At 59.2% G+C, this 26926-nt stretch overlaps 1 protein-coding gene across 1 annotated transcript; it reads left to right on the plus strand.

Moving 5' to 3' along the window:
• Positions 1-1604: 1604 nt before the first annotated feature.
• On the plus strand, positions 1605-13619 carry GMEB2 (glucocorticoid modulatory element binding protein 2). The gene is given in 10 exon segments (XM_086622875.1): positions 1605-1854; positions 5606-5703; positions 6508-6635; positions 7724-7827; positions 9538-9695; positions 11176-11247; positions 11831-11968; positions 12492-12614; positions 12747-12859; positions 12861-13619. Coding segments are annotated over 10 exon segments (1599 nt in total). The 5' UTR covers positions 1605-1723; the 3' UTR covers positions 13395-13619.
• Positions 13620-26926: the final 13307 nt, after the last annotated feature.

A 26926-nucleotide genomic window follows, 5' to 3' on the forward strand; every position in this document is an offset into this window, starting at 1 on the left:
TGCTGCCCCCCGGGCACCCAGTGCCCCCCCCCCCATGAACCCCTGTGTGCCCCCCCCACCCCCCCCCCCCCCCCCCCCCCATTTCCCTGCGCTGTGGGAACTCAGCTCTGTGCCCTCCCCCCCTGACAGCGCACCCCAAAAATCTCCCCCTCCTCTGAGTGGTGCAATGCTGGGTTTTTTCCTCCTTTTTTTTTTTTTTTTTTCTTTACCCCCCACCTTACCCCCCAAATCTTTCCTGCAGCCACCGAAGTTTGCTCGGTGCCATCCGAGGTGCGCCAGGAGGGATGCGCACGGGTGCACCGAGCCCTGGTAGATCTGGGGTGCTCCCTGCCCGCCCTGGTGCCCCTCCAGCCGCCCCGCTGCGCCCCGCCGCTGCTGGTTTTTTGTGTTTTCAGCCCAGTTTTGCCCCATCCCACGCTGGTGGGACCTGAGCAACACGCGCTCGTGGCACCCAAGGTGCCCGTGCAGCCAACCCTCTGGCAGCCAGGCAGGGTGTCCAGAGCATCCCGAAACCGGGCGCCGGGGCCGCTGCGGGTGATGCCAACGCTGCAAGAGGGGTTTTACCCCCGAACGAGAGCCGGGAGCGGGGACAGGGAATTGCAGCCGTTAAAGCAAACGGAGCTTCGCGCTGGGCTGCTCCGGAGGGGCCGGGATAAACCCCGCGCAGGGAAGGATCATCTCGTGGGGTTTGCCAACGGTTTTACAGCTCTGAATAGTGCCTGCACTAATTTTGTCGCACCTTCCTGGTAACGCCAGCGGTGCCAGGGGCGTTCGGAGGATGTTTTCGCACGCGGGCACGTGTTGGTAAAGGATATTTATTGCCCTTTCTGACCTCTCCTATTGCCGGAGTGGCTTAAAACTGCTTTTAATGCTACAGTTACCTGAAATCCCTGGGAAAGCGGGGCCAGCTGGTGGGAGAAGGGGGGTGATGGTGTCCTGGGGCTTTTTCCCCGTTCGTGCCATGCACCCGAAGGCTGGAGCAGCTGGGGGTTTGCAACTGGGAGGGCACGGAGATGCGCAGCCTGTTGTGCCTGCAGTTAATTTGGGGTGTTTTTTCCCCAGGTTTCTTCCCGCACGTGAAATACCGGCTTTGCCGGGGTGGGCGCTGGAGTCGGTGTTAAACGCTGTCTTAAACCCGCTGCGGGTTTATTAGAAACACGCGCTTGGATATAATTTTCAGCTGTCAGTTTGTTTCTGCAGGCTCGAAGCACTTTCTTAATTTGATTTTTGTGTGTGTGTGACTTTGTAGGAGGGGAGAGTCCCCGTTCCTGCTGCGGAGGAGACGGTGACAAGCTCCTCCAGCAGCATGAAATCCTTCTGAGACAGTCTGGAATACATGTGGAAAGGCACCTTCAAACTATGTCTTTTCATAGAGTTTTTGGTGAAAGCCAGGACCTTGCTCCCACACTCTGGCCACCTGCCCCCCAGCCCCTTCCCACCTTGTGCCTCTTCCCATGCCCATCACCTTCACCCAGCCTGCATGGCTCGTGTTGGGTTCTGAGCCTCCCCCCATCGCCCCTCTTGGGATGGAGCAGTTGAGGGTTTGCTAATCCCCTTCTTCGGAGCGCGGATTCCCTGCAGCCCCCTTGCTCCTGCCGCACCGATGGCCTTTCCATGACTGATTTTATCAGGGAGACCTTTTAACGTGGCGCTTCCCCTCGTTTCTCCGCAGGCAGCCGGTGACCGAGGGCTCTCCCGCCTGGCCGCCCGCTCCTGCCTCTCCATGGCCACTCCGGATGTCAGCGTCCACATGGAGGAGGTGGTGGTGGTGACGACGCCCGACGGCGCGGTGGACGGAAGCGGCGTGGAGGAGGTGAAGACGGTGCTGGTCACCACCAACCTGTCCCAGCATGGGTAAGAGACGGGCTCGGCGTGCGCCAGGGTGATGTGCTGGCAAACCTCCCGCCCATGGTTGTAGCCAACTGGGCACTGGGCTGGGGGTATTTCATCACCTACGACGTGCTCCTGCGTCGCTTCTCGCAGTGGGGACCTCGGCGGTGCCCGGGCAATCTCTGGATCCTCGTTAGGTCCTCGCTGACGCCCCTGGGACTGTTCCTGGGGCCGTGGGCTCTGCAGCTCCCAGCTTACAGCAGGCTCAAGTTCGTGTTACCCGGAATAAAAAGCGATGCAACAGTTGGCTTTGGAGAAAACAAGAAGGGAAAAAGAAATACCCCAATCCAAAATATCTTTTCTGAGTGGATGTTGGAATGGATGCAAATCTGGTTGGAACAGGACACCGGTAGCTAAATCCGTGTTTTTCTGCTCTTTATTCCATGATTGCTCCGCTAAGGTGCGTACCCCGAGAGATGGGTCTCTGCAGGCAGCGTGGTGAGTGCGGAGCACCCCAGACCCCCTTCCCGGGGGGGCAGGAGGAGTGAGAGAGGTGGCCCTGAAACCCCGTGGTGCTTTTTAAAGTCCTTTTTCTTTGCCCATTTTCTGCTGTTCTTGGTGGCATTTCAGATCTGGGGACGCTGTTTGCTCAGGTCTGCTCTGCTGAGATGCAGATGGATCAAGTCTTTGCTGCCCCAGCAGAAGTGCCTGGCTGGCACCTTGAGTGCCCGCGTGGCGATGGGCTCTTTGCTTTATTTCTCTCCAGTCTTTCACAGGATGGTACCCAGAGCCTGGGGGTGTTTTGTTGCTTCTGGAGCTTTTCTGGTGGGCAGAAAATCCAAGTTTCATAGTGACCAACAACCCAGACCTCTGGTAGGGAATAGGCAGGGGCAGAGAGCGGGCAGTGAGGGCACCACAGGCAGGAGCTGCCCCACTCCTCCTCTGCATTCCAGGTCCGCAAACGCTTCTGAGAGCCTTTTCCATTCCCAAAGAGCAGGTGATGGTGGGAAGAAAGGCTCTGCTCCTCTTGCGTTCTGGCCCATGGTGATGGCAGATGCTGGCTCAATCCATTTGGTTTCCTTTTGCTCTTATTTCCCCTCCTATTTTTCTTTGGAAACCTTTTCTCATCCGTCCCAGTGTCTCCTGGATGGTCAGGAGCAGGACAGCTCGACACAGCAGAGAGATTCCTTGGCTTTGGCTCGCTCACGCGGGAAGGCGGCTTTGATCTTATGTGGCACGTGGAAACCACGAGGCTGGAGTAACGGCCAGACTGGGGGCTGATGCCTTTTTCTGGTGCTCCTTTGGGTATGGTTTCACTATTTTAAAAAAAAAAAAAATTGTACCACCAATGGTCAAGGGCTTAATTAGTTTGTGTGGCTTTAAGGTTGACTGGAAAAGGCAGAGGGGAAATGGGAAAATAGTAATAATCAGCAAGAAGCTTTTCTCTTTCCTCTGCGATCGGAAGGGACCTGTGCTGGATGCTCGGATGAGGTGTTTGTACTTCTGATGAGCATCCCCAGCGCAGGTTTCTGGTGGAGACGACTTTCTCTCTCCGAGTGGAGGAGCAAGGAGACACGAGCTCGCTGCTTTATCAGCACGCACTTTTTTTTCCTTCCTCCCATCTGGTTTATGGATCCTCCCAGGGAGGAAGAGGAGAGTCATCCTCCCCCGGCTTCGTCATGGCAACCGGTGAAGGCAGGACCAGCTTGGTGGGATGCACCACTGGGGCTTGGAAGGTGTCTGAGTTCCCTCCTGCACCTGCCTCAGTCTGTTCCTCTGGAATGGGATGGGGGAAGAGTGTGGAGAAACTCGCCTTTATTTGTGGTTTCCTCTTCCCCCTGTTTCATCTGCCTGGCAGACACGGACTTCAGTTACTTGAATTTCTCATACAAGCTGTTGAAGTTGGTTTGGTTCTTTTTCTCTGGAGGACGGGGTTTGAGATGTGGGCTGGGTTATTTCTCCCAATCCAGTAACGCCTTCCAGTCATTTGGGGTTTTTTTTTTTTTTTGGAGCGGTGCGAAAGCGATGGAGTCCTGGAGGAAGCTCTGTTCCAGGTGCTGGGGTGGGCGCTTTCTGCTGGGGTGTTTCTTCTAGAGAAGTGGGTGGAGGTTTGTGGTGTGGTGGGAGTCAGGGCTGTGGAGTGCAGGGGTGGGAATGTTGGCTTTTCTCCAAGTGCCGCTGGAGAAACGCACGACCCAAGCAGCAAACTGATGAAGGAAAAACCAGGTTAAAACTCTTCCATTTTTCCCACATCAAACTACCACTTCCGTAATATTCACCTGCGTGCAAACGCATCGGCGCCGAGTTCACCTTTTTGAGCTCTTTTGCGTTATCCATCGCCTTTCCCTCCTGGGGGTCCGGGTTGCTGGGAGCTGCTGGGGCAGCGTGACGTCCCGCGGTGCCTTTCATCTGCAGCCGGCGCTGCCTTCATCTCCCGCTCCTCCTCCTCGGCAGCATCTCCCGAGTTACTCGCCCGGTGAGGCCGAGCTGCCGCCCACGCCGGTTCCCGTATCTCAGCACTGCTCCCCGCCGGCTCCCTGCCCTGCAGCTGGCAAGGACAGGGGTGCTTTGAAGCTGTTGTTCCACCTCGGAGCGGTGTGTTGGGAGACCAGGATGGAAAAACCAGTTGCTCTTGAATTTGCTTGTCCCCGCGTGGCCCCGCGGGTGGGAAATGTGGTTGCCATTCTTTTAATTCACCCCCGGTACCAAACCGGGGCAGACTTCAGATTTATGTTCTCCTTACAGTCTTCCTTAGGAAGTTGATATGCTGGATTATATGAAAAGTTAACTGTTCCCCCCCCGGCCCCTACAGGACAAGCTCGCTGCAGTCATTAGACATCTTTAATTAGACATCTTCAATTACAAAATCAAACGCACATCTTAAAACCCATTGGGAAAGGGCCGCGCTGAGAGCTGGCGGCGATGCGCGGGTCGGATCCGTACGGGTACCAGTGTGGGCATCCTCCCTGGCATGGGACGCTCCCAGCCACGGGGGTGAGGAGCGTGTTCCAGGTCACAGCCCCAAATGCCTTTCCCGTCTGAGCCTGCACCGAAGCTCGTGAGAGCTGGAATGGGCAACCAGTGTCAGGCTGAGGGTCTCCATTGGCAAAACCCCAAGAGAAGCTGGAGATCTCCGGGGTGAGGAGGATCAAAGCAGCTGGATAGCCACCTATTAGTTAATATCAAGGGTATATCAAGTAGTGAGAGGCTCAGAGATTGGATGGCGAGGGTCTGTAGCTCATGTTGTGCTATCTCTGCCCTTGGATCCGCTGTTAGGGGTTGGCAAACTCCTTTGTAGCGTGTTTGCGGCTCCTTGAGGTCCTGCTCCTGGGAGCATCCCGCGTTCCGGGGGGTTCAGCTGGTCCATGGCCCAGACAGCGGCAGCATGTTTCGCACATGTTTTTTTTTTCCTGGGAAAATTTTCTCAGGCAAAGCTGCCAGAGGCTGGCAGCGACTTCTGAGCGAGGGGCCGTGCTGACAGCACCCCTCCACGCCAGCTCCCTGGCATGGACTGCGCCGGAGGCAGCTCCATGGGGCTGGGATTGAAAGGGAGGTGAGGCAGAGCTGGCCGGGCTCTGGCAGCGATCCCGCCTGCTGTGGGGCTCGTCATCACTGTACGGAAAAATGGAGCTGAGCCTCTCAAAACCAGGGATGACTTTTAGCTCTTGTGGGAAAACGTAGCCTGAGTGACTTCTGAAGCAACATCTCCGTGGGGTGTCGTGTGTGGGGGTGGCACATCCATGTCGCTTAACTGCCTCTCCGCCTCTCTCCCCAGCGGTGACATAAATGAAGACACGCTGGAGACTGAAAACGCAGCTGCTGCCGCTGCCGCCGCCTTTACGGCCTCCACGCATCTGAAGGAAGCGGTCCTAGGTAGGTTCAGCCCGTGCCACAGACCCCCCTGTTGTGCCATGCCATCTCCACCACCCCAATGTGGCACAACTCTGTGCTGGTGCTGGCCCAGAGGGTCCAGCCACTGCTGTGCAGAGCTGCCGCCGTCCCCAGGGATGCCGTCTCCAGCATCTGGGGATGCTCTCCCAGGGGTACCAGGGATGCTCTCCCCTGCATCCAGAGGAGCCCAGCTTGCTGCAGGGGCTGGGTGATGGGAAGGAAGCTGGCAGCTGCTGGCTGGGCTGCTGATGCCCTCTTCCAGTGCAGGATGAGGCCCTGTGTTTTGCCGTTGCTGCCTCCTGCCTTTCCAGCTTGCCATGAGCATGTCAATTTTGCAGCAAACTTGATGACTTTGGTTACAAGAAAAGTGAATTTAGTTAGCAAAGGCTGTGACCAGCTGGGCTGGAGTTGCCTTAAGTTTTACTCCAAAACCATGAGTGAGTGTATAATTACCTGAACAACATAATTCCTTTCATTTTTATCAAGAATTGAATTTTTGTCAGCCCTGGCCACTGACTTCCCAGATTTCACACTCAGCTGCAGCCGGACTGGTATAAATCTGCCTGTGCTGTTTCACCTGAGAAATACAGGTGGTTGGATGCTTTAGTAGCAAAGTGCAAGTGAATGGTGGCCACAAACCCCAGCACGCCCCACCATCCATCATCTCCCTTTTTTTTTAAATCCCAAGCTTCAAAACTGCTTTATGTGTGCATCAGAGCGGTGAATCGGGGGGCTGCAACTCACGTTTCTTTTTGATCTGTCCCTTCCTCTGTTCCCTGTGAGAAGTGAAGATGGCTGAAGATGAGGACAGTTTGGAGGCGGAGATTGTCTACCCCATCACGTGCGGGGACAGCAAAGCCAACCTCATCTGGAGAAAGTTTGTGTGCCCCGGGATCAACGTGAAGTGTGTGCAGGTGAGAACAAAGGTCCTTGACGCTGGACTCGTGCCTTCCCTTGGCTGTGTCGCAGGCTCACCTGGCTTGTGCTGGGTTTGATGGGCTTTGGTGAGCTGCTTTGCATCAGAACCATGTTGTGGTGGGAGAGGAGGAAGTTCTTGGTACTGTTGTACCTGATACTTGTCTTCTTGGCCAAGTTGAGCAGTCCTGGCTGCAGAGATGTTGCCTCAATTTTATTGGAGAGTTTGAGAAATTTGGGTACTTCCAGTGTCTGCTCAGTTTGAAAGTTGAGAATTTGTTGAGAAGTTTGTTGGTTGGGACCTACTGAAGAGCTTCCGTGTCCTGGATAACTCATGGTTAAAATTTGCATGAATTCAGGAACGTACCGTGAGCGATGCTGAGCCATCGCTGGCGTTTGTGCGCGGACTAAACCATCTCCTGCTGAGAGAGTGTCTCCTCTGGGCTCAATTGCAAGAGAATTTTCCAAAGGATGGTCCTTGCCCTTCCTGGGAGGGATGGTCTTTTCCATCCCAGAGGCAGAGGACAGGTACTGCTGCAGATAATGCTGCTGCCTCAAGTCAGTCCTCTCTTTGCACCGAAGCCCATGTCCTTGTGCAGAGAAGCAGCTTCTCATGCAGTACTGGTGAGGGAGCTCTGCGTTGGTCACCGTGGGCGTTGAAAAGAGGAGACCTGGACTTGGGAAATCCTTCCTGAGATGGGCTGTGGAGCAGCTCGTTAGAGGAGTGCCTGGTTCTGCAGGTTGGTTTTAGGTCAGCTCATGGATTCGGGCACAGCCTGGTGCGTAGGGCAATAAAAGCAGGAGGCAGAGCTGGCAGCTGGCACGGTGTACGCCAACTCCCTGCAGCTGGCTTTGGGCAGGAGCGGGTGTTCCATGTTAATTTTTGTGGCTGTCAGTGTTGTCTAAGGTGGGGACGCGTGTGTTGGCCACCCGTTCCAGTGGTGTTGCTTAAACAGCATGTTGAGGCTGTCGTGCCCCGGGAAGCGCCGTGCCGGCAGCCTGGCTCCGCTGCCAATCCATGCTCGTGGCACACGTGTTCCTTATTTCACGGCTCATCACACTGATGTTGTGCTTCTGCCTTTTGCAGTTTGACGACCACCTGATCAGCCCCAAGGAGTTTGTCCACTTGGCGGGCAAGTCGACCCTGAAGGATTGGAAGCGGGCGATCCGGATGAACGGGATCATGCTCCGGTCAGTCTCTTTGTATCCACAAACGTCGTCTTTAGGAGGGATCGTGGCGGGGTGGGACGGAGCCTTTGGGATGGTTGTTTTGCTGCTGGGAGAGCAAATGCGCCGCTGAACGTTTGTCTTAATGACAGCCTGGCCCCAAGTGGGGTCTGTCCTCCAATGGCTTTGCTTTATCCTTGTGCCTAGGGAGTAATTTGGGGCAAGAAATGCTTCCCTGGTCTTTTCAGGACTTGAAGCACGCTGAGCTCCCAGCTGGCGTAAGGCCATCGCAAGTTTTAATGGCCAGTGGTGGTCGGGCCGTGCTGTCTACTGGTTCTCAGTGGGACCTACCAGATGGAAGTCTGGTCGTGAACTAACGCTCCTGTTGCAGTATGTCTGCTTTATATCACTTTTTTTTTTTTTTTTCTCTTTTCCAAAGGCTTATTTAAAGCTTATTTATGCAAGCATGTCTCTTCTCTGGTCTTAACTACAGTAATTTAATTCTTCTGTGGTCTTCTTGAACAGCAGGCTGAGACTGTGATTTAATTAAAGTCTCGTCTCTGCCTGTAGGCAGGATAAAAACACATCACCTCTTTGCCCAGGAATTGTCAGTGGTTTTGTGCTCTTTTCAGAGGGTGACACTGCGTTTGCCTCTATTCTTCTGCTTGGATGCAGACGTCTCCTGTATTCCTTCTAAGCAGCTTTTGCTCCACGTAGATTTTGCATAATAGGCTTATACTTTGGCAAGGCAGGTCTTTCAAGGGAAAAAACCCAAACTTCCCAAGGAATGTGTGAAGGGGGGCCCAAGGGAGCACATCTCGGGAAGGTCAGGTTGTTGTTGGCCAGCAAAGTCTGGGATGCTTTGGAGACAACTTGCTTAGACTGGGGAGATCATGTAGGCCAGTGTTGCAACCCCCTTTGCTTAGGCTGAGAGACCTTATTCTAGTGGATAAATAGGGTCATGTCCTACCTCTTTTTATGAGGTGTGGAGTCAAAAGGGAAGGAAGAGGCTTCTTATTGTCTCAGCCCTGGCTGGAGACTTCAGCCAACCCTTCTCCTAGAAGCTGCAGGTGTGCACGAGGGGAAAGTGCTGGTGGGACCAGACTGGGACCTTCTCTTCTTCCTCCCTGCTCCCTAAATGAACCAGTTGTTCATCAGACCCAGTGAGGGTTCCTAGTTAAAACTACAGACCCCACGCAGAAGAGCCTGCTCAGAGAGGTCTATGTGGCTCCTGCCAGCTCTGGAGCCCGGTTTGAGTGGGGAAGCGAGTGCTCCCCAGCTCTCTTTAACCATTTGTGGCCTGAAGAAACTCCTAGTGCTGTTTGATCCAGCATGAGGATGTGGGATGTGGCAGAGAAATGGTCAGAAACCAAATCTGTTCCAGTTCTTTACCCCAGCTACAGCACGATGTGCTTGATGGGCTGTTTCCTCCCCATCCCAGCATCCCAAAACACTTTATCACCACTGGAATATTGCGTAGTTGTTGGGTTTGTGCACGTGGCCAGTACAGGGCAGGGTGTGGACGCCGTTTTAATTAGCTCTTAGTTAAAGCTGCCTCTAAGGTCAGGGCACAGCAGGACTTGTGAAGGGAAGTTCGGACTGTTGCCTCTGCCTGCTCTCCTGGCTTTTGCTTTTCATCTGGGACTTGGAGAAGTTTGGGGGTGCTGGCTGCCAGCTGCTGCACCTGGGCTCCTGCTGACCTGTGTGTCCCCACGCTTGCTCCCTGTCTTGCAGGAAGATCATGGACTCAGGAGAACTGGATTTCTACCAGCACACAAAGGTCTGTTCCAACACCTGCCGGAGCACCAAAATCGACCTGACCGGAGCCCGGGTGTCCTTGACCAGCCAGACATCGACAGAGTACATCCCCCTCACTCCCGCTTCCGCGGATGGTACGTCCAGCCCTTCCTCACACCCTCAACAGGGGCTCTAAGGCGTTGTAGCCCAACAAATGCCACTTTAGCTCATCTGTAAGGAGTCAGTGGTCGTTACTCGATGAAGTTCCCTCCCGTCCTCGCTGCCGGTCGGGCGCTGTGTCCGTAGTGCTCGTGCCGAGAGGCAGGAATGGGCTCAGCCACTCCTGCTGCGCAGGGTGTCGGGGTGGGGGTCCCAGCTCCCTGAGCTCTGACCTGACTTCTGCCAGAATAATTTAGGGATTTTCATTTAAGACTCCCTGGCTGAATTATTATGGGGTTTGTCTGATGAGAGATTAAAGAGAACCAGAGGATGCAACAGATTTTTATCTGCACTCATGCATGTAGCCTATAAAACTGGATTTAAATGACGTTGTGGCTAAACTTCATCTGACCTGTTATTACAGGCAACTATTTTATTGGAAAGCTTTCTGATTTCTAAGGACTTCTGTATTTCTTAACTCCTTTTGCTTCTGAGAGTTAAGAACACCTTCTCCAGCCCCCCAAAGAGCCCCGAGCTCCTGGTGGGGTCCGTAGGGGCGGAGCAGGGACAGGAGGAGCCCCTCGGCCGGCTCCGCAGAGCGCCTTCGGCAGCACGGCCCGGTGCTGCGGTGGGGGGGCCGATGCGGACGCACGGTGCAGCCTCCCCCAGCTCCAGAGCCACAGCCTGTCCCGAGCCCTCCCCTTAAACTTGGATGTCGGCTCGGTGATGGAGAGACGCTTCCCACGCTGCTGGGCTGTGCTGGGATAACCAGAGCCCTGAAGGCTGCGGAGTAAAGGAGCAGAATAAGGATTTAACGGCAGCGGCTGAGCGTTATAAACGCTCCGCGCAGCACCGCGGGTCTCCGGCCGGATTCCCGTTCATCCCACTCCTGTGCACAGCTGGAATGATGCTGGTTCCCCCAGCTCTATGGTAACAAAACTGCTGAGATTTGGCAGAGGGGGAGGGAGCTCCCCTGCATCCCTGCGCAGCAGGGGGACGCTCTCCCCTTCGAGGCTTTAGAAACCCTCCAGACATCCCAGTCCTGCAAACTGTAAGCTGGGCCAAAAAAGATTGCCAAAAAAAAAAATAAAATTAGACTTTAAATCAGTTTGACTTTTGCCCTGAGCAACATGAGTGTGTAGGCAGGGGGGAACGGGAAGGAAGCGCTGCTCTTGGGCACGTGTTCTCCTGCAAGGGTTGCAGAAGTAATCCCTGGGGAGGCGAGCTCCAGCCTGGAAAAATAAGTGCTGCTGGCACAGCAACTGCCAGTGGCTTCACCAGCCGCGCCGGCGTCCCTCTCCGCTCGGCTTCGAGAGCTGCCTCCGGACAAAAGCGATCCGAGGCAGTAAAAAGGAGAAGTCGCAGAAACGCAGCCGGGGAGCACTTCCCTCGGAAGCAGCCCGTGAAAAATACAGAGGAAAATCAGGACTTGGGTTTTTTTTTTTTTTTCTTTTCTTTTTTTGCTATTGGTTGCAGTGAACGGATCCCCGGCTACGATTACCATAGAAACGTGCGAAGATGCCGGCGAGTGGAGCAGCAGCGTCGGAGGTACGGCTTGGGATCCCGCCGGGCTCGGTGCAGCCGGGGCAGAGGATGAAGGAGACGTAGGGAAAGAGGGAAAGAGCAGGGATGAGGAGCAGAACTCTTCTTGCTGGACCAGCCCTGCTTCAGCCTCTACTGGGATTATTCGTTTGCCGCTTACCGGCGCGTAGCGCTGCGCTATATCCTGCCCATGCGTGGCCTGACTGCAGCATCGTCTTGGGATGAAATTGTTCGTAAGCACTGAGGTGTCAAAGCGTCAGCCAAGCACTCGGTGAGGCTCTGGGGAAAAAAAAGTAAAAATCAGAGGGGTCGTAGCATCGTTCTCGCTTCCCTTGCGTGCTCTGAGCAACGGGCTTCTCTGTAGCATCAGTGTGTGGTTCGGGTGTGACAGAGGATGGCAAAGTGTGTCCTTTTCCAGCTGCCCCTCCTTCAGGTCTGCGCTCCGGCTGGGCTTTGCCGCAGCACCCTGTGCCTCCAGCCTCGTGGGGACGTCACCCTTGTAGGGGCCAGGAGGGGAACCCAGAGCAGATCGCCATTAAAACCCGCTCCGAGGGTTTTGAGGTTCTTCCTTTGCTTTCTCTTTCTCCAGATGACACCTTTGCTTTCTGGCGAGGCCTGAAGGACACGGGTCTCCTGGAAGAAGTCATCCACGAGTTCCACCAGGAGCTGGTGGAGACCATGAAGGGCTTGCAGCAGCGAGCGCAGGACCCCCCGCTGCAGCTCGGCGGTAAGGACGTGGGCACGGAGAGGGGCTCGTGGGTTTTTTTGATCCTTAGGGATATCTGGATGGCACTATAGGGACATAGTTCCTCAAAACTCAATCCCATTTCTGGCTGCTCCCTGAGCAGGGTCTCATCTGCACTCGGGGACACTTCAGGTGGCCTCAGTTCTCCAATTCCCTCTGCCTGAGGCTTCCTATCTGCTGGCTCTGGCGCTGGCCAAACACTCGGCTCGGGAGCAGAGGTGGAGTTTAGGCCACCAGAATAATGATGCAGCAACCAGCTCCTGTGCCAGCAGATTTCTTGTCACCTCTGCTAAGCAGCAGAGCTCCGTTTATCTGCTGGTGACCTCTGGCACTTTCTCATGACTTCTCCTGTCTCCTCCTCTTCCCCAGCCTCTCGCGTTACCCTCCCGCAGATTTTGGCCGTCTCAGCTGAACGCGTTGGCTGCCGTCTGGCTTTTTACCAAGACGTAAATAGTCTGTGTGGGGAATTTTGCTTTCCTCAAAGATCTGTGTCTTGTTTTTTAAGATGCTGTTTTACTCAACAACGTAGTCCAGAACTTCGGTATGCTGGATCTGGTCAAGAAGGTCCTGGCCAGCCACAAGTGTCAGATGGATCGCTCCAGGGAGCAGTACACGCGGGATCTGGCAGGTATGCCCCCGGGGCACACCGGTGCGTGCAAAACCCGCCGCGGTGGGACTGGCTGCTGCTGCTCCAGGCTTTGCCATGAGCTCCCAGGGAAGCTCGTCCCGGGGCTGAGCCGATCCTCCTCTCTCTCTCCAGCTCTGGAGCAGCAGTGCGACGAGCACCGCAAGCGAGCGAAGGAGCTGAAGCACAAATCGCAGCATCTCAACAACGTCCTGATGACCCTCACGCCCGTCTCCGTCCCCACGCCTTTTAAAACGTCCCAGGCTGACCAGGGCCACCTCCGGACCAGCTGCCATCACCTCCCAAGTCCTGTCCCAGCCAGCACAGCTCGCTGTCGCCCCCGGCGTGCCCGTCTCCCAGCTCGCCAACCTCCCTCTGGGCAAAGTGGTCTCAGCCCTCCCGCCCTCGGTGCTGGGGAAAAGCCCGTCCCAGCCCCCCGCCGCCAGCTCCCCAGCCTCCCCGCTGCTGGGAGGGTACACGGTACTGGCCTCTGCCGGCTCCACCTTCCCCGGTACGGTGGAGATCCACCCGGACGCTTCCAACCTGACGGTGCTGAGCACGGCCGCGGTCCAGGACGGCAGCACGGTCGTGAAGGTGGTGAGCCCCTTCCAGCTGCTGACGCTGCCGGGGCTCGGCGCCACCATCCAGAACGTGACACAAATGGCTCCCGGCGGGAGCACGGTCGTGACCGTCCCATCCAGTGCCGCCGAGGCCGCCGGGGATGAACACGCCGCTGCCGCCATCGAGGTGACCGCGGTGGCCAACGAGGCGGAGCAGAAGTGAGAAGGGGGGGACTTGCCTGGGGGGCCGCTGGCCGTGCCGCTCTGGGCGGAACTGCCTTTTCTCTGGCTGCGCTGCGGGACGAGGAGCGGTGTAACGAGGGGCACGGGTTAACGAGACTCAGAGCAGCTCACGTCGGTAACGAGGAGGTCCAGGTCAGAGGGAAGGAGCGGGAGGAAAGACGCCTGGAGAAGGGAAAGGCAAAAATGCTCTGCCCTGTTTGGAGGAGAGGAAAAAAAAAAAAAAGCTTAATTTTTTATAAAGCTTTCCTCCCTGTTCTCTTGGAATAGTTATTGTGTTCTAGCTCGTCAGCCCTGCCTCGTCTGCAGGTGTAGCTGGAGCAGCGTCCGTTAGAGGAGCGGGCAGGAGCCGGGCACAGGGCAGGAGCCGGGCACAGGGCAGGGAGAAGGTGACAGCGAAGGCAAAGCAGGCGAAACGCTGAGCAGGCACCAAGCGGTGCCGGAGGTGTCGGAGCCGGCAGCTCCCTGTCCCCGAGGGGCTCCGGGGAGGGAGAGGGGATGCTGAGAGCGGGTCGTCCGTGGGACGCGTGCGGTCATGGAGAGCGGGAAGAGGCTCCGTGCCGGTGCGAGCCCCGGGAGGTTGGCTTCTGCGTGTGCCCGTGGCTTCGGGTGGCGGAAGCAAGCGGGAGCTGCTGTGGCACTGGGCACAGCCCAGGGCTGCTGGGGGAAGGAGGAGGGAGAGAGAAACCCGGAGGGCCGGGAGGAGCTGTAGCTTCTGAGGATTTCGGGTCTCTTTCCTAGTGTTCTCAAAAAAAAAAAAAAAAAAAAAAAAAGTCCATTCTTTGGGATTTTTTTAAGCAAAGCCCTTTGGTTGCGACGCTCGTGCCGGGAGGCAGCGGCCCGCTGGTGAACGTGCCCAGAGCGGCGCTGAGCGGCAGCGCTCCGAGGAGCTCGCGCTCGTTAACGAGGTGTGACCCTGGCGCAGGATCAGGCCGGTCCCCAGTCCCCGGCATCTCGCCGGGTGCCTCATCCCGCGGGAGCCGGGCGCTGCCGTTCCCTCCCCGCCGTTCCGTGACGGGGTGCGCGGTGCCCCGGTGCTCCCGTGACTGCCCGGCTCCGTGCCAGGCTCCCGCTGCCCCGTCCCGGGGCACGTGCGGCTGCGGCGACGTTCGCGCCAGCTCCGGCTGGAAGCGAGTCGGGCACTTTTGAGGCGTTGGGGTTTCTACAAACTTGATCTGGCAGCAGCAGCGACGACAGGTCACTTTAATGAGCTAATAAATATTTTTTTTGGAAGAACGTTGCCGGTTCCTTGTGTTTGTGCGTCTGGTTGCGGCAGCCAGGGCAGGAACACGCTTTTAATAAATTTAAATGCACGTAGGTGCGCTCCGACGGCATCCACGTGCGTGCAAAGATGCTCCCAGTCCTTGGAGGGTTGTGGGCAGGTGGTGGTGGTGGTCTCTGACTGTGTCCTGGGTGTTGTGGGAGGGTCTGGGAGGGGGGGGGGGTGTACGCTGCGTTTGGGGGGTTTATTGACCACAGGGAAGAGAAGGGGGATGGTGTTTGTGTGAATCCGCTCGCTGGGTTTGGGGGTGCTGCTCTGGTAAAACAGTGGGAGGAGGGAAACTTGGGGAAAAAACCATGGGGTTTGTTAAAGGAAGAAAAGAAGGGAGTTTTGCGTTAGGAGAAGGCGATTCTCCTGTTGGAGGGAGGAAGAGAAACCTCTTGGTCCTGGCAGACACGTGAGTTTAATCCGTTTCGGTGCTGCCTCTGTGAGCGGGAGCAGCTTTATCCCAAACTTGTTCATGGAGTAAAAGGATTTTTTCATTTATTTATTTTTTTTTCTTTGCAGATGACGCTTTTCATTTCAGGAACTGGGAATGTAGGTGCCACCCTGCACGCCTGGCAGAGCAGCAGCTGCGTGGAAGATCGCCCGTCCTGGCTGCGGGACGGGGCTGTGCCGGCGTGTCCTGGCGCTCCGGGGAGGCACCGCGGGAGCAGGGGATGGAGTGGGGAGATGAGGCCGAGGTTGGCCGTGCTGCAGCTCCACTTAAAGCAGTTGTGTGGCCCTTCCCCGTGGCAGCAGACGGACGGATGCCGTGTGTCTGCGTGGAGGCAGAGCCCGTTTCCGCAGAGCCCTTCGTTAGCCGCAGGGTCATTGTTGGGAAACCTCAAGTTCTGTGTGTCGCAGCCCCAGCAAAACCATTAAATCAAGCCAGTGTTGGCTGATTCTGCCTCTTCCCCAGGCCAGCTTTGACAAGGGAGAACTTCCTCCTGGCAAATAAGCATTAACTCCTTCCTCGCCCCGGGGAGGGGGGTGGCACGGCCAGGCTGCCCCTGCCATGGGGATGGGTGTGCAGGGCTGGGGGCTGCCCTGGCGCGGTGTCCGCTCTGCAGCTGGTTCAGCTGTGGTCACTGGGATGGGTGGGTGAGGAGGCAGCTCAGCGGTGCAGGGTGCTCCGGTGTGCCCCAGCCGTGGGCACCCAGGTCTCTGGTGCTCCTGGAGGACCAGGAGGAGGTTACAGAGGGCTCCTCTCCATGTTTCTGCAGCTGGGGGAAGGTTCCCGTGTCCTCTCCTGAGGGCAGGAGCTGCTGGAGCTTCAGCCACTTGGTGTTTTCAAGGAACTGCAATTTTTTGTGTCTGAGGAGTTTTGTTTTCAAACCCCAGTGAGACAGACGTGGCCATCAGGAGGGGGGGTGCGAAGGGAGCGCTTTGAACCGGCGGAGCGGGGTGGCCGAGTCACCTCGAAAGGCTTTTGGAGTTTGAGAGGATGCTGGGCCAGGGGGGCGAAGCAGGAGAGGGACGTCTGTCTGTCTGTCCCGCCTGAGCAGCACTGCACGCTGTGAGCAGCAGCAGCTTTCCGAAGGTGGTTGAGGTGTCTTTAAAATGTTGGGTTTTATGGACTCTGCGCTTGGTCAGGGATGCTCAGATCATAGAATCACAGACTGGTTTGGGTTGGAAGGGACCTCAAAGATCATCTAGTTCCAACCCCCCTGCCACGGGCAGGGACACCCTCCACTACACCAGGTTGCCCAAAGCCTCATCCAACCTGGCCTTGAACACTTCCAGGGATGGGGCAGCCACAACTTCTCTGGGCAACCTGTGCCAGTGCCTCACCACCCTCAATGTAAAGAATTTCTTTCTTATATCTAACCTCAATCTCCCCTCTTTCAGTTTAAATCCGTTGCCCCGTGTCCTGTCCCTACACACCCTTGTAAAAAGTCCCTCTCCAGCTTTCCTGTAGGCTCCTTTTCCTGTAGATCCTTTCTGCGGTGATTTCTTTTTCTTTTTCCACCCCTCGCCTGGGATTGGAATGTGGGTGGATGCAGCAGCATCCCAGGAAAACCTCCCTGCGGCTGTGCCTGCGCCCAAATCCGCGTCCTGAACTGGTGCAGCGAGGGTGGTGGGGCTGGCGCTGGATGCCCGCGCTTTGCTCGTGGCACTCGGCACCATCTCCATCTCCGATAGCGGCAGCACCAGGTGCCCGCTGCCGTGCTGCCCGCAGCATTCTGCTGCCAAAGTACCAGTTTTAACTGAGAAAAGCACCCGGCGGTGGTGAACGTGAGCGGAGCGCGTTCCGGGGTGCAGGACTGGGCTGTCCCCGGGGCGGGCAGGGTGTGTGCAGGGCTGGTGAGCCCAGAACTCAGCTCCGAAGTCTGGTCACCCATGGCACGGCTTGGGCGGACCCGGCTGCGCCCAGCGCCGATAACCACCGGCTCCGCGAGCGCGTTAGAGCTATGACACACAATCAGGAGGAAAAACGGTTTGTTCCTCTAAGGCTTTAGATTCTGTTTTGGTTTCAGCTGAGCCTGAGCCCGGGGCTGATGAGGAGGAAGGTCTAAAAGCCTCATCAGAGGCTTTTCCCTCCCTCGCCGGCTGTTGAGATACGACAGTCGTTCCTTCCGCGCTGTCTTTGTGCTTGGGCTGGCGCTGGTGTGGCAGACCAAGGCGATGGAAAGGGTTGTGATCATCGTGAGCCTCATCTCGCCTCTCCAGCGTTGCTGAGCCGGACCCAGGGCTGCGTTTCCAGCCCAAAGCCCCCTGCTCCCACACTGTGACAGTAAGTACGGGTCCCTCCGTGCCCCAGGGACACCCACCCCTAGCAGGGCCAGGGCTGGGGGGTGTTGGTGCATCTGCCCAGCCCTTGAGAGCTGCGGGCCGAGCGTCCTGCACCGGCTGCATCTGCTTTGGACAAACCCACCCAGGTTATCCAGGGGCTGTGGGTTGAGAGGGGGTGGCCACGCTGGAAGGGGACAGCTGGAGGGACCGCCTGGCTCCTCTTCAAGGGTGTCTGAGAGGTGCCATCTGAGCCTGGGATGAGACAGAGTTTGTGGCATCTCCTTGTTGGTGCGGGTGGTGCTGGGGACACGGCAGCGGGCAGCGAGTGCCGGGCAGAGCTGGGAGCGGGCAGGAGGCAGTGGCTCTTCCCCAGCTCCACGCACCTTTCCCTGCTCCAGAGAATATGGATTGTTTCACCAGCAAAGCGTTCCCAGTGTGGGTGTACTTCACCCTGCAAATCAACGTGTCCTCAGGATGTAAACCTCTCTTGGAGCAATGGAGCTCCACAGGCAGGTTTGGACTGGTGCGATCCTCCCCTCCCTTTGCAGCAGCTTTTGGGGTGGCCGGGCAGGGGGCTGCTGGTGATGCAGCCCTGTCTCCCTGGAGAGACCAGCTGGGATGATCTGGGATGCCCAGCAGTGTGCTCTGCTCCCGGGGTGGCTGTGCTGCTCCCGAGAGCATCGCGGTGCTTCCCCACTCTGCAGAGGTGGCTGGGTACCTGCAGGGCTGTCGGCAGCTCGTGGCAGGGCTGGGACTGAGGCTTGAGAAGGAAAAGCGAGGGGGAGTTGTCTGCAGGAGCAGTAGATAAGAGTTTATCAGCGTGGGGTGAGCTGGCCTCGGGCTGGAGGCAGCAGGGATGTGGCCTTTGAGCAGGATGCCCTGGCTGGGGGCAAAGTCTTGGGGTGCACGTGGCTGGTTTGTCTCCTGGTTCCTCAGCCCCTGGTTTCAGCAGTGGGGTGAAACACCGCCTGTGGGGAGCATGTCCCACCTGCAGATAGAGGCACGCTGTCCCTGTGGCCCCGACCACAGCACTGAGATCCAGGGCTCTGCGCTGGGGACACCCCGAGCCCCCCCCCAGCAAGGCTGTGCTCAGGGGCCAAGTGCTGCCGCGGAGCCGGGGTGGGCTCCTGGTGCTGCAGCAGTGGGGTGTCCTGCACCCCACAACTGGAGCATCGGGGTGAAGCCCAGTGGGTCAACCCAGTGCGTGAGCCTGGGGTCCCCGCAGCGGGGTCAGGGCTCCCCCCTGCCCACCGGTGCCCGCTCTGCTAGCCCGGTCTGCTGGCAGCTGCCTTCCCGGGGCTGGTTTGGGTGCTTGGCTGTGCCCCCCTCTCCTGCCCAGCGTGGGGTGGAGCAGTGTCCTGTGGGGAGCCCAGGGCTGCTCCACTCGCAGGGCTCTGCATCCAGTGGCAAATTACATAAGGGCTGTGAGTGACTCATGCCAAGTCCCCGCGTTCTCCCGGCTTGTGCGGCGATGGAGGCACAGCCGCTTGCCTCTCCTCCAGGCATCCATGAGAGCAGCCTGCAGCATTTGGGAAAGACCCACAGAGGCTCTGGCTGCCCGGGCATCCAACTGACAGCACCGCCAACAGAGCCGTGCCATGGTCCTGCCTGGCAGCTGCCCGCGGGCTGCCAGGGGCGGGAGGCTGCGAGAAATCGCCGATTCCTCCTTATTCCCTGGGTCTCTCTGGGCTGGTGAGGGGTGTTACTGGGGCAGGAGATGCTCCAGCATCTTCCCAGGAGGCCCTCCCGGCTCCCAGCTTGTCCTTGGATGGTTGTGCGGCACAGGAACACAGCGTGCTCGGGGCTGGGGGGGCTGCAGCTGAGCCCCCACCCCAGGGCAGCAGCAATGGCATCGTGGGGAAACCCCTCCGTGGCTGCGGGTCAAGTCGCGGCGGGAATGGAAACCGAAACTGCGGCTTTCTGCCGGGTGTGTGTTTGTCTAAAACCAGCAAATCCTGGGTTTCGGTTCTCCCCTGCCCTGACGCTGCCGATGCGGTGACGGTGACGCAGCTTCGCCTCCTCCCTGCTCCGGCTGCGGCTGCTCGGCCCTGGGCAGAGCCTTCCTCCCGGCTGCCGGCGGCAGGTTGAGTAACAGCAGAGCCCAGCCTCTCCCCTGGCACTCTGCTGTGTTGCTGTTGCCTTTTCACGGGTGCCAGGCACAGCCAGCAGCTTTGGAGAAGACGGGGAAAGCTCGTTTCTCCTGGCTCCTCCTAGAGCTGGAGCCTCAGGGAAAATATCCTGCCTGTACAATGAGAGTGGAACCTCCAAAATCCTACCTGTATAAATGAGAGTGGAGCCCCAGTGCCAAGGCTGCTCTGCCCGGGTGAGCCTGGCACTGTCTGTCCTGGTGCTGGCATCTGGGGTTGGGGAAAATTTTTCAAGGGTATTTTTTGTGGTTTTTTACTGCCGTCGGCTGTTATTTGCTGTGGTTTAGAGCCCGTGCTGTGGAGAGGACGATTTCTGCCCCGGGCAGCACAAACCAGGACGGGCTCCATGGCTGTTCCACGTCCCGGTGCCTGCGCTCACTCCGTGCCGGGGCTGGCACCCGGAGCTGATGCCTTCCCGAGCTCTTCAGCCTCTGTCAGCTCTGGGGCTGCATCTTCCCAGGGAAGGGACCGCTCCTTTCCTGGCCGATAACCGCTAACGCTTCTCATGGCAGCTGCAAGGAAAAGGCCGGGAAGCTCCTTCCCGGGCAGGAAAGCCGGGCGCGGGGGCTCGGAGGGTCGGCTCCTGCTGCGAGGCTGAGCCACCCGCTCGCTCCTTGCTGCTGGCACGGCCACGAGGCTGCTGGCAGTGGGGGTCTGGCACATGGAGCAGGCAGGTTTGCTGCTCAGGGATGGCCAGTTCACCTGACTGCCTGCCCCTGCGGTGGGCTCCATCCAGTGCCCGCGGGCCTGTGTGGCACCGCACCCCTCCCTGCTGTGAACCTCGGGGCTCCCTGGGGTGCTGCTGGGTGGGAGCAGGGTTGGGCTCCCTCCGAGGCACCTAATGGGTGCAACCACGCAAAGCTGGGAGGTCAAAACATCGTTCCTCTTCCTCCTTCCTTCCATGTTGACAAACATGCCAGAAACCGGTCCCAGCCCCTCCTTTCTCTGCTGCTCCTGCCGCTGGCATTCCCCGTGGTCTGGGTCTCAGCTCCTCGCCATTTCCTCCTCCTGCTCGTTGCCAGGGTGAGCTTTTGACGCTGGCTTTGTGTCGGGGCATCACACGGCATCACCAAGCACGATGTGCCCGTCCCTCGACGGAGGGATTGAACAGCGTTGCTGTCAGCAGGGAAACTTCCCCTCCGGTGCCTGCGCTCTGTTCCCGTTGCCCGCTGTTGGAGGGGTGGTGGTTGGCCCGGTTGCTTTCTGGGGCTCACAGCTGACCGTTGGCGTGAAGGTAACATTACTGGGGGGGAGCTGGGGCTCAGCCGTGGCGCTGGGTCGAGCACAGCATCTGCGCCGCCAGTCGGTGCTGGTGAAGCCTCGTGTCTGGGCTGGTGAGACCACGTGCAGCCACGACCTCCCTGCGGTCCTGGGGGGGTGGTTAGAGGAACTTCCTGGGGCTTTTGCTTGGAAGTGTGTGGTTTTGGGGGGGTTCTCAGGCTGCAGTGTTAGCAGGGCTGCTCCCTCACCAGTTCTCTGTGGGTACCAGCCTCGAATTTACAGCAGCACCAAACTGCATGGGGGGGTGAAAGATGGTGCTTTGTGCCACGCTGAGCTGCCAGGGGGTTGGCTTGGTGAGCTGGGAAGGGGCAGCGCTGGGGGGCTGAGCAGCCCCCACTCCCCAGGTGCTGAGCATCAGGCGAGGGTGCTTGCGCGGTGGCGCGTGCCTGCAAAGCGGGGTGCGGGCTCTTGCCCGCCGGGGTGTGGGTGCTGTCGCCCTGCGTGGAGCCGGATGCAGACGGGGCTCCGTTCGCTGCTGGGGGTGGATTCGGGGTGTTTTGGCTCGAGGTTGAACTTCGTGCAGCTGAGCGCACCGCGCCGGGCGGCAAAAGGAAAGGAAAACGAAAGTGATGCTGATGAACAGAAAGGAAACCAGCGCCTCGCCCCTCCCGGAAGCCCTTTTTAAGCGGAGGCCGCGGGGCTGCTCGGCTGGCGGGGGCCGGGCCGGGCACCGGTGCTGCCGCTGAACGTTCGTCCGCGTTGTTTTTCCCCGGAGCCGGCCGGTACCGCCGCTCCCGAGCGCTGGACCGAAGCTGAACGCAGGAGAGCCCCGACCCACCGCGGGTGAGCAGCGGCCGGCGGCCCCGGGAGCATCCCCCCGCCCTGGGGGGCTGCGGGGGAGCGGGGGGGCTTCGCAGGGCCGGGGGGAAACTCGTTCCCCGGTGCGGGGATGGAAGGAGGGGGGAACGGACGGACACACAGAACCGGGGTGGGAAACTGGCAGCCCCGGGGCCGGGGTGGGAGCGCTCGTCCTGTTCGGTGCGGGCAGCGGTGTCCCCCGCACCCCGCACGCCTCATCCCATCGCACTCCCCCTGCTGCCGCCCGGTGCCGGTGCCGGCTCCCCCCGGTGCCGGCGGGCGGGGCGGGGCGGGGCCGCCGTGATGCAATTTCCGCGAAGTCCGGCCCCGGTTTGAATGCGGGGAGGCCCCAGAAACGAAACCGGCGGCGGCGGCGAGTCCCCGGGTACCCCCCGCCACCCCCGGGAGCGGCAGCGGTGAGAGCGGGACGGAGGGCTTCAAGGGTGGGGAGGCTGCGGAGCACCCAGGGGTGCTGCTGGATGCTGGGGGTGCTGGATGCTCCCGGTAGCCCTGGAGCGTGTTTTGGGGTGCTGCAGGGCGGGGGGTGCTGCATGGCGGTGCAGGGTGCTCATCCTGCCCGGCCCCCGGCTGCTTCTCCCGCCCCAGCTCCGCATCCCTGCCCCGTCCCCGCGGGACATCCCGCCCTGCCCCGGCCGGAGCCCCTTCGGGAGGAGCGGGATCACGGTCAGGATGCGGGTCTTGGGGTGCAAAGCCCTGGGCAGCGAGGGGCGCCCAGTGCCGCCTCCGGCGAGCGATCCCCAGCAGCTCTCCCGTCCCCGCACCTGAGCTTCGGGGACGTGGGCTGGGCGCTCCCGGGGAACTTTATCCTGGGAAAAGGCAGATGCAGTAGCTGGGGATGCAGGTGCGGGGGGCTGTGCACAAAGCGGGGGGGTCGTCCCCACTCGGGCTGCGATGTTGTGGCAGTCACTTGGCAGCAGCCGGGCTGGCAGGACCGTGCCCGCTCTCTGGGTGGGACACAGGAGAAAAACTGCAGGCGATGGGGTGGCACAGGGCAGCATCCGCGGTGCAGCTCCTCTTCCTCCCATGCCAAACTCTTCCGTCCAGCCCGGCCGCACCGTTCGCTCACAGGGTGCTGGAGGATGCCGCGCTGGTCTCGCACCGCTGCTCCGAGCACTCACAGCCGAGAGGAAGAACTCGCCGGGTGCCCGGCTCCGGTGCCTGGCCGGGACTGATAACCGGGGTGCGGGGCCACGGTCCCCCAAGGCGCACGGTCCCGGCTGTGCCGTGGGGCTGTCCCGGTCCCCGCCGAGGGCTGTCCTGGCACTCTGACCCACATTGCTTGCTCCGATCGACGGACACTTGGCTCGCCCCAGCGCAGCGTGTTGCCTAATCCCGTGTCAATAATTAATCGAGGTGAAGCAAGACGTGACAAAAAGGCCACCTTCCTCCCACGGGCTGAGGTGGCAGAGGGCTGCGGAGCATCAAGGCTCAGCTGTGAGGAGCGAGGAGTTTTTCTCGGCCGCGGCCATGCTTCGACTCGCCATTTCCAGGGAAATACGATTATCCCTGGCATCAGCGCAGCCCGGCAAAGCGCCTGCGGGGGGACAGTGCTTGGATGCAGCGTGGCCCAGCCCTGACCTGAAGCATCTTCCTGAGCACGGAGGAAATGCCGTTAGCAGGGCGGTGGTGTGGCTCGCGTTGGTTTGCAGCGAGGCTGGACCGGTGCTGGGCAGCGGGTGCGTGTGTCTGTGTCGGTGCCTGGGGAGGGTACGTGCAATCGGGAGAGAGGCAGGTACTCGCCCCGATGGGGCTGTGAGCCTCCGTGAGCGGGCACAGAGCTGGGCATAGGCTAAACCAGCCTCTCCATCTGCCAGAGTGACTTGTGTCGCCCGTCCGCGGGATGCAAGTGGCTCTAAGCGCCAGGCCAGGTTTTCAGGACCGGTATCAGGACGGAATGTTTTGAAAACATTCAGAATTCAGGTTGCAAATTGCAGCCTGTGGCTTGCCGGTAAATACTGCTCTTGATCAGCTCCAGCCTTCCTCGGGACACTTGGATTTTGCCCTGTTGACGTCAGAGTTTTACTGTCGGTGGGGCGGCTGCCTCATGGCACACCTCCCCAAGCTTCCTCGTGCTGGGCATCTCTCCTCTGCCCGGGCTTGGATTTCAAAAGCTGCCGTAGCTTTTCCCTTTTTTCCTTTCCATTCCAGTATAAGATGGTTGTATAGAGGAAAAGGCTTTAATTTGGCTTCAGCACTGGTGCTGCGGAGACTTTAAAAGGGATTTGCACTTCCCCTTCCTCTTCCCTCCCACCTCCAGCCCCTGAGCCTGTTCTTGCTCAAAATCAAAGCTTTCTTAAAAAAATAAACAGCAAAGGGAATTGACCCTTTAAAGGTGGAATATTCCCTCTTAGCTTTTTCCGACTGGGATGTCCTGCCTTTGGGATGAACACCAGGAAGAGCCCGGCTGTCCCACACGGTCTGTGTGGGTAGTTCTGAGGCGTTTCGGTGTCGCCAGTGCGGGACCGCGTCTCCTCTGGGTTGTGCTGGGATGTGCTGGGAGCGGGGAGCTCCCACGGAGCTGCGTGCCAGTGATCAGGTCTGCTCCTCTCTCGTGTGCGTTACTGAGGCCGTGTGGTTTTCACCAGGGATGGTGTTGCACAGATGTCGTGCAAATCCCCAATGTGAGTGCCTTTCCCAGGAGGACTTGTCCTAAGGAGGAGGCTTCCAGAGGAATGAATGTGAAGCTGCAATCAGAGGGAAACCGAAGTGTCCCCAAACCACAGGTATCAGCCCCAGGACAAGCCCCGGTTGCGCCGGAGTGTCCTGCTTGCTTCAGGAGCTGAAAGGCTCTCGGAGGCCGAGCGTGACCTCAGGTCCCTCTTGGGATGTTCCTGCTGGCTGCGGTTCATCAGCAGCCCAGCCCCTCTGGCCCCTCGCTGCTGCCATCTCCCCCTGCCCTCCCTCCTGCCCTGCCGCTGCCAGCCCTCATCTTGCTGGACCCGCTGCAGCATCACCGGGGCAAGCTGAGCCTGCGGCAGTCACCGTATCTGCCTCTGCCCCGGTGTCCGGGTTAGCTCCAGCTGATTCCAGACCTCCTGGGTAAAGCCAAGTGGGAATGCTCCTTCTTAGCATCGCGCTTTGGACAAGGACAGTCTGCCCACGCTGTGGCAGGAGGGATATTTGCCCCCCCAAAGGGTGCAGGGTTTCCCCTCGTGCAGCCCAGGACGGGGTCCCGTGGAGCCGCGCTCGGGGCAGCCCACGTCTCCCCAAACGGCTGCCTCGGTTCCCGGTGGACGGGGTTTTTGCAGGTGTTAATGACCCTGGGAGGGCTTGGCGGGAGCAGACCCCGGGCACAGGGTCTGCAGCCCCCCCGTGCCAGCGCTGCGTTGCCTTCCTTGTGTCGCTGGATCAGCAGAGCATCCCTCGGTGCCCTTGGGCAGGAGCCACAGCGTCCTGCTCCCCCTCCTGCCTCTCACTGTTTAGAGGCGCTCTCCTATGTTTTTATTGCTTCCCAAGTTATTTCATTTCAGCCTGAGACAATTTCTCTGCATCAGTCAGCAGTCAGATAGCACCAAAACCTCTGCTGCAGCCCCAATTCTTTTTTGTGGTAGACCAGAGAAAAAAAAAAAAAAAAAAAAAAGGAGCTCTTGAACCCTGTGCAGCATCTGGGCTGCAGAAATGGTTTTCTTCTGGTGACCATGACCTTATTACAGCTAGAGGCTGGGAGTACCCTGGCTGTCCATCAGCCCCAGCCCCGCTCCGGGTCGGGGATGCTTTTCCTTAGTGCTTGTGCTGCATCCGGCAGCTCTGCCGGGGCTTTGGGCCCGGGTGGGTGCAGGATGCAGCGTGTGGGCGACGCTGCCTGACCTGGAGCATGGTGGTCCCTGCGGATGCTGTGGGTTTGGACAATGTAGATGCCAGGCAGAGCCGTGGCACGGCCACGCTGCCGATCCTGCCGTAAGCTCACGCCGCAGGTGAGGGCTGCGAGTAAAGGTTTGGAAACGAAGACGCAGAGGTGAGCGGAGGTGATTTAGCTCTCGGCGCAGAGCTGACGCCGTGCCGTGGTGACCCGAGTCGTGGCGGAGGAAGAGCCGGCGCTGCCATGGGACTCCACCGTGGAGTCTGGCACCTTACTGAAACAGAAAGTGTTGGTTTTGCCCAGTGCCAGGCTCACTGCCAGACCTTGGGAAATAAACAGCACTGGTGTCTGTCCACCAAGTGCGTGTCCGACCTGACGTGCGGCAGAGAAGTAAGATTAGGTGATTTCTCCCTGGCTGGGCAGCAGGTGGGTGCCACGGTGCAGGGATGGGCTGCGAGGAGCTCGCTAACAGTGCCTGGCTCGGCGTTTGCTGCCAGCAGCCTCATCCACAGCAGCAGCTTCAGCACCCGCCTGCCCGCCTCCCCCAGCACCGGGCACCCCGTTCACCCCAGCACCGGCAAAGGAGCCTTGATGAAAAGCAAAAAGTATTTCTGCAGAAGCAAGCGCAGTTTACTCCCCTGCTCTGTTGTCCGCAGCCACGAATGCCGCGCTTCCCCCGGATCGTTAGAGAGCCGGAGCTTTGCGGCTGCAGGTCGGGAGCCCAAGGCGGCCGCTCGGCACGAGGCTGGTGGCTTTGCTTGGCAGCGCGTCCTACCCGCGCGTTCGCCCCGACGTGCTCCCTTCGCCCGGCCACGAACCCCTGCGGCACCGGTCCCAGGGATGCTCCTGGCCTCCGGTTACCCAGGAAACTGCTGGCAAATGCCGGAGCCAGTGGCCAGAGAGGGCAGGGAGCCGTGAGTCACCCTCCTCACCGCCGAACCGGAGCTCACCCAACCGGATGTTTACTGAGCTGTCGGCCGGAGGAGATGCTGACAGGTCCCTGTTCCAGCATGCCCAGTGCTTCATCCGAGGAGCAAAGAGGGCGGTTGCTTCGTTAATTAATCCCAATTAATCTTGCGAGCCACGGAGGGAGATGGGCTGGGTGATCGGAGCTGAGTTTCTGCCGGTCGGCGTGGGGCGGCGGACCCCGACCCCGGGGACAGAGCAGGAAAAAGAAAGAGAAAGTTGGCAGGAGTGAACCGGGGCAGGGGAGGCGCCGGCAGCGGGAAGAGGAAGTTGGATCGTCCGGCCACGGTCCGGGAGGAGACCAGTGGCCGCTGTGGGGACCGTGCTGGGCCCTCCGGTGCAGCCTCCGCTGCAGCCAGCTCTCCTGCCTTGGGCGGTAAATACCACTGGTCGGTGGGCTGCGGCACACCGGGGAGCGAGAGAGCCCTGCTGGGAGCCCTTGCCACTCGGCAGCCTGGTCCCTGTGGGACACGGTCTCCTGGGACCCGGGCCGGCAGGCGGACGGA

The sequence above is a fragment of the Tauraco erythrolophus genome, chromosome 18 (genome assembly GCF_009769465.1).
Source record: "Tauraco erythrolophus isolate bTauEry1 chromosome 18, bTauEry1.pri, whole genome shotgun sequence".
NCBI classification, from domain to species: Eukaryota; Metazoa; Chordata; class Aves; order Musophagiformes; family Musophagidae; genus Tauraco; species Tauraco erythrolophus.